General features: G+C 52.1%; 1 protein-coding gene across 2 annotated transcripts; it reads left to right on the forward strand.

The window, feature by feature from the left end:
- Window positions 1-72: 72 nt before the first annotated feature.
- LOC133474253 (CXXC-type zinc finger protein 1-like) lies at window positions 73-6,310 on the forward strand. 2 transcript variants are annotated; one of them, XM_061765756.1, is made up of 14 exons: window positions 73-194; window positions 693-814; window positions 1,099-1,199; window positions 1,283-1,398; window positions 1,485-1,643; window positions 2,806-2,979; window positions 3,051-3,167; window positions 3,449-3,717; window positions 3,973-4,180; window positions 4,899-5,009; window positions 5,088-5,137; window positions 5,400-5,496; window positions 5,883-6,035; window positions 6,160-6,310. In XM_061765756.1, the coding sequence occupies exons 1-14, from the start codon at window positions 192-194 to the stop codon at window positions 6,304-6,306; spliced, it is 1,827 nt and encodes a 608-aa protein (XP_061621740.1). In that variant the 5' UTR covers window positions 73-191; the 3' UTR covers window positions 6,307-6,310. The 2 variants fall into 2 exon arrangements, with proteins under 2 accessions (XP_061621740.1, XP_061621732.1); XM_061765748.1 differs by having other exon boundaries at window positions 5,734-6,302.
- Window positions 6,311-6,565: the final 255 nt, after the last annotated feature.

The following is a 6,565-nucleotide window of genomic DNA, read 5'->3' on the forward strand; positions in this document are numbered from 1 at the left end:
CCTGCGACCTGCGGATGTCGCTGCCACTCCACTGGAGCACCCGCGGAAAAGAAGAAGAAGAAGAAGAAAAGCGGGCGAAGATGCTGCTGCTGCTGCTGCTGTGAGGAAGAGCAGGAGGATGAAGCGAACAAAGAGAAGGCTGTGGATACATTTTGGGGCCTAAAAAGCGTCTTCTGGCTTCCCAGCAAGTGATGGTGAGTCTCGGAAGGAAAACGACAAGGTCAATGAGGCAGGGCGTCTTTGGTCTTCATTCTTCTACGCGCAGTTGTCAGCGTTCGTTCTTCTCAACATCAGGCAGGCAGCAAAATGACTCCTTGGCTGTGCTCAAGGATACATGAGGGAACAAAACTGGTACTGATTGCACTTGCTTAATGAAGTAAAAGGAAAAGTAGGGACTCTTGACAGTTACTTCAAAGTCAAAATGTGGGGGTCTTTTTTTTGTTTTGCTTTCGATCGTTGTCATAATGTTTGTAAACAATAGGTGCCAGGGTACTTCCGGGCGGCAGAAAAGTCATTTGAACTGAAAGCGATGATTGTGCCTCCAGATGTAGCCCCAAAGGTTTTTCTCGTTTTCGATTTCCCTAAATCAATTCAAATGATTTCAGCGGAACCGGTGGGCGAGGAGGATCCATTGATTGGGATTTTCCAACAACATTTGAAGTTGAGGCGTTGTATGTCGGTTTGTCTCGAAGGCCGATGCGGCGTCACATCTTCATCCTGACGAGGATGAGGAAGGAGGACACGTTACCATGGAAAGACCGAGGGGGCCTGTCTACTGTGTCTGCAGGAGACCTGACAGCAACTGCTTTATGATGTAATCCACTCCGCTAATAACACGCATGTAGCACACATGGAACACCCGAAGCACCTGCAGCATGCGTAACACCTGTAGCACATATGTTCACAACCGTAGCACATGTCACACATGTAACATACGTAGCGTGCACGTAACTGCTCGTTCCAGTTCAAAATGCTCACAGGGATGGAAAGAGTGTGTATTCAAAGCGACACACGATGCCAGCTGCTGGAGCTTGAATACATTGTTACGCGCCGTACAACATGTTGACCTATACGCCGCACGCGTTCTCCTCCAATCAGAGGCTGCGACGGCTGCACCGAGTGGTTCCACGGCAGCTGCGTGGGCGTGTCCGAGAAGGTGGCCGATGCCGTCCGAGAGTGGTTCTGTCCGTCCTGTCGAGGTGACCGCTCACAAACACGTCTTCTCGCATCCAATATCAGTCGGCAGGCGCGCGTGTCGCATGTTAACGCTCGTCCGTCTCAGAAGGCGACCCGTCTCTGGAGATTAAGTATCGTCACAGGAAGACAAAGGCGGCGGAGCCGGAGGAAGACGGGAGCTCGCCTCCTGAGTCCAAGAGCGACAGCAGGCGTGGCTCACAGGTGGTTTGCCGAGTGGGAACAAAGCGCATCATGCCGTTGACAAAAGTTCATTGTCTTTTTCTGTCTCGCCTGCCCGTGCCGCTTAGCAAATCAAACGGTCCGCTCGCATGTGCGGTGAGTGCGAGGCCTGTTTGAGGACGCAAGACTGCGCCACCTGTGATTTTTGCAAAGACATGAAGAAGTTTGGGGGACCCAACAAAATACGCCAGAAGTGTCGACTGAGGCAGTGTCAGTTCCGCGCACGGGTGAGTCGACCCGCCCGATTGCATTCTTTTGCGCCTATCGACACCGAGATAGCACGCCTAGCAAGCGACCTGTGGCAGATAAGTCAATCCTTTGGCGCACGTGGAACGCCTGCGGAACACCTGTAGCACACACGTAACACGTATGTCACATGGAACACACGGCGCTCATATAGCACCTGTAGCACACGTATATCCTGTTCGTGTATATATACATCCCGCGGTCTTATTTTTTTGCATAGTTCTAGTTTCCCCGATTTTAATGTTTAAGATCATCAGGCCAAGATAAGTACACAGAAAATGCAGTTTTTAAATTGGGATTTTATTTCTTAAGGGGAAAAACATCCATGCATCCATTTTCAACAGCGCTTATCCGGTTAGGGTCGCGGCACGCCGGAGCCTATCCCGGCTGACTTCGGGCGAAAGGCGGACTACACCCCGAACTGGGGTACACACGGACACGGACGACCGCTCGCACTCACGTTCGCACCGTCACTGAGTGGGAAGTGAACCCACGCCGCTCGCACCAAAGTCCGGCGAGTGGACCGCTACACCGTCGTTCAAAGCTTTTCAGTCATTGGCTGGCTGGAGCTGCTCACATTTTTGGGGCAGCTGAGTTCATTTTCACAGACAAGAAATCACTTTAGAACTAAATAGACTACTACTTACTAAATCGAACCTGCCCAGCCCAAAGATCGAAAAAAGCGGCAAACAAATTCCACGATTCAAAGAAATTCAAGAACCGATGAGAAATTGCGTACTTAATTAACATCGATCGAGGGTTACAAAGACATTTCTAATGCTTTAGGACTCCAGCGAACCATGGCGAGAGCCATTATCCACACGTGGAAAAAACACGGAGCAGTCACGAACCTTCCCAGGAGTGGCCGGCCTCCCGATATTCATTACGCCAAGAGCACAGCGGCAACGTATCCAGCAGCGCACGATGGAATCCAGGACAACATCGGATATTCACATTTGTTTGATGATCTTAAACATTCAAGTTGCAAAAAATTAAGAGCGAAGGGGGTGCATCCTTTTTGACCGCACTGCGTGGAACACTTTTAGTACACATGTAACGTAACAGCTGGAGCACAGCTGCGTGTGTTTTGAGTGAAAATAAGCAGCGTTGCATTGGATGAGACGTGTTCCTGGTCTGATGCAGAGGATGCTTCGCGTGAAAGAAGAGGAGATGAGTCGACGCTCTGCGAAGGGACGGCGGGACCTCTACAGGAACGATGGCGGCCATTTTACAGAGGAGGAAGATGAGGAAGAGGTGTTCAGTGAAAGTGAGCTGGAGCTCTACCAGCAGTACAAAGCCGCCGGATTCAGCGACCTGGTCGGTGGATAGTCGGGGGGCCCATCGCTCGCCGCTGGCGCCGCTTCCTCTGATGAGCCTCTCTGTTGCAGCTGTGGCACAGTGAGGAGGAGGAGGAGGAGGAGGAGGAAGAAGAGGAGTCGTCGCTGAGAAAGAAGGCGGTGAAGGTGAAACACGTGAAAAGACGAGAGAAGAAGCCAGAGAAGAAGGTGAGTATAATTTAACACCTGTAACACACGTGACACTATTAGCGCACACACACGACACATGCAGCGTACAGGATCAGCACACACGACACCTGTAGCACACATGTAACGCCTGTAGCAAGCGTGAAACACCTGGAGCGCACACGTTGACACGTGTGACACACGTAACACCTGGGCCACACATTCACCCGCGTCACACAAATTAACACCTGTAGCACACATGACCCCCCGTGTCATGCATGAAACACCTGTGGCGCACAAGTTGACACGTGTGACATCCACAGAAATCACTCTCCGCCCCCAAAGCGGAGGTGCGACGTCACAAGGTGAAGGAGCGACACAGGGGACGCGTGCGGCACAGCGAAAGAGGAGGAGGAGGAGGAGGAGGAGGAGGAGGAGGAGGAGGAGGGGGAGGAGGTGGAGGTGGAGGAGAGGGCGAGGCTAAGGAGCTCGGCAGTACTCTGCGCCAGTGTCTCGGCCCAGGCTGCATCCAAGCGGCCAGGACCTCCTCCAAGTACTGTTCCGACGACTGCGGCATGAAGCTTGCAGCCAAGTGAGTCTCGCCCCGCCTGCGCCTGTGTATTACACACACACTTATTTGCACACACGCGTACCACCTATAAAGCTTTGATCACAACTACGAAACAGACCTAGGATGACACCAAAGTACTGCAGAACTTAGAATTGATAACAACGGAGGGCTACAATTCCGATGGAACCTAGACGTCGGGACCCGTTCTCGATTCCCACTCCTACCGGTGCGACATACGTGCGCGTGGTTCCATCCAAACACGTTTGGCGTTCGCAGCCGCATCTACGAGATCGTCCCTCAGAGGATCCAGCAGTGGCAGCAGAGCCCCTGCGTCGCCGAGGAGATGGGGCGGAGACAGCTGGAGCGGATCAGGAAGGAGCAGCAGGCCGCTAGGCTGCGCCTCACCCTGATGGAGAAGCGCTTCCACGAGTTGGAAGGCATCATCGCCAACTCGAAACTTCACCAGGTGCAACACGACGAGGAGGTACGCCGCATTCCAAATAACGACAGAATGCAATATGTGGAGAAATTGCGTGCGAAGAGCTGACGTTGGGGAATTCATCCAAGTGTTCAAATGTAGTAAGTGAGACTTACTGGCGAGAAATGTGGAAAAAGAGGAACAGTAGACGTGTGACATAGCTTTTAAATGTTTGCAATTTCCGTGTGAAAAGGTGGGAATTTGGGGAATGCGATCAAACCTTCGGCAGTGTCTCGATTGAGCTGAAAATGATCATGCTGGAATTGGTTTGAATCGCTCAAGAAACGTAGAAGGAAGGGGGTCGGTACGGATGGAAGGTACTCGTCGTAAGTAAGCCTTCCGTCCGGAATGTCATGATAAAACTGCGCGAATATTGGGAACGGGACGGGGCTGAACATTATGATGTTGGAATGCTTTGAATCGCTCAAGAAAGGTAGAAGGTAGAAATATTTCCTGAAGTGGGACTCTCTTCTTGTGTCAATTTGGAGAATGGGAATAATAGTTCCCAAGATGTCTTGAACAGTTTGCAGTTGGAATGGTGGAAAGCAGTCGAGGAAGGTGCAAGGAATATGTCAGTCTGTCTCCATTGCTTGGGGAATTGAGTCCCGGAAAATGTGAAATATTTGCGCATTGACGCGGGTTAGGGTTAGGTGTGTCGTCGTGAAAAGGCCTGAAGGCATTTCCAAAATAAAACAATCTGTCATGCTTGCGTGTTTGCCCACAGGCCAACGAGGGTGACGGCGACGACACGGACCTTCAAATCTTCTGCGTGTCCTGCAGCCATCCGGTCAACCCCAAGGTGGCGCTGAGACACATGGAGAGGTGCTACGCCAAGGTCAGTGTGATCCGCTACCCGTCTCCGACTCGGGTCAATTTCGCTGCCTGTGACCGCGGTTCGCCTTTGCCCTAACAGTACGAAAGTCAGACTTCCTTTGGATCCATGTACCCCACGCGGATCGAAGGGTGAGCGCACCCGTCCGTCCGTCCGCCTGTCTGTCGAAGTAGCACGCGTGTAACGACATACTTGACACCTGCAGCACGCATAGCACCTGTAGGACACGCGCGACACATGTAACACCTGTAATATACAGATTCCCGGCTGTAGCGCATATGTGGCGCACATGTGACACGTAGAGCACACACACGTGTTTGTTGAGTTTGCGGTATCGCGCGGCGTGCGCTCCGTCTCATACATTTTGCTTTCTGTTTGTCTCGTACGCCGCAGAGCGACGCGCCTCTTCTGCGACGTCTACAACCCTCACAGCAAAACCTACTGCAAGCGGCTACAGGTGTTGTGTCCGGAACATTCCAGAGATCCAAAGGTTTGACTCTCTTCTTTGCGTGTTCTTAGGCCGCCTGCCAGGTTAGCGCTAAGGCTGCGTGCGGGCGATATTGCCTTCAAATAAAATCGCGGAATTCTTTTCCCGCAAAAATCGGATTACCCATTTGTAATAACTTGGTCGCACATACCTCGGGTCAAAAGTTTCCACGTTGGAAACAGATGACTGCTTTTGTACCGTATAATCGTCACCAACACTGACCGTGCTTTTGTAAACCAGCTCCTCTCTGTTCGCGGCCGTGCCGCTCGTGTAAGACGTGCACGTCAGCAGGGACGACTTCCGGGAGCCGCCTATCAAACATGGTACCGACTAACCAAACTGGAGAGCGCAAGGGTAGCGGTGATGTTGTTTGCGCGCATGTCGTCCAGGTGGCAGCCGACGAGGTGTGCGGCTGCCCTCTGGTCAAAGACGTGTTCGAGCCCACCGGCGAGTTCTGTCGGGTCTCCAAGAGGAAGTGCAACAAACACTACTGCTGGGAGAAGCTCCGCCGCGCCGAGGTGGACCTGGAGAGAGTCCGAGTGGTAGGTGAAGTCCTCTTCGCGCGCATGGAAAATGACGCTAAGAAAGGCGAAAGGAGTTGAATCGGGACATCTGCGTTTCTTCTTAAGTACCGAGCGTGTGTACTTTTGCCGTCTGTGTCGCCAGTGGTACAAACTGGACGAGCTGTTTGAGCAGGAGAGGAACCTGCGGGCCGCCATGACCAACCGGGCGGGTTTGCTGGCTCTCATGCTGCACCAAACCATCCAGCACGATCCGGTAACCACCGACCTGCGCTCCGCCAAAGACCGCTAGACGCGCGCGCAGCTTTTGTCTTCAGCAGCACACTACGAAGAACGCCTCGGAACGCGGTTCCGTTTCAAGTGATGCACTACGATTGGGACGATTTGAAAGTGTCATTTGGTAGCAGTGTGACAATGCGTTCTTTTTCTATTTTTGTATTTTCATCGTCTTGTTGTTTCTTTCCATGTTGTTTTTAATAAGGCCGCGAAAGGGGTGGAAAATTGCCGGTCAATTCCAATGGGAATTTGGAACGGCAATTTTGGAAATGATA

This window comes from Phyllopteryx taeniolatus, chromosome 1 (genome assembly GCF_024500385.1).
Source record: "Phyllopteryx taeniolatus isolate TA_2022b chromosome 1, UOR_Ptae_1.2, whole genome shotgun sequence".
NCBI classification, from domain to species: domain Eukaryota; kingdom Metazoa; phylum Chordata; class Actinopteri; order Syngnathiformes; family Syngnathidae; genus Phyllopteryx; species Phyllopteryx taeniolatus.

Excerpts from the sequence above, each read along its gene's own strand:
- LOC133474253 (XM_061765748.1), top strand. Across the intron at positions 3,718-3,972 it reads GGCATGAAGCTTGCAGCCAA|CCGCATCTACGAGATCGTCC; the intron begins GTGAGTCTCGCC and ends TGGCGTTCGCAG. Across the intron at positions 5,010-5,087 it reads TGGAGAGGTGCTACGCCAAG|TACGAAAGTCAGACTTCCTT; the intron begins GTCAGTGTGATC and ends TTGCCCTAACAG.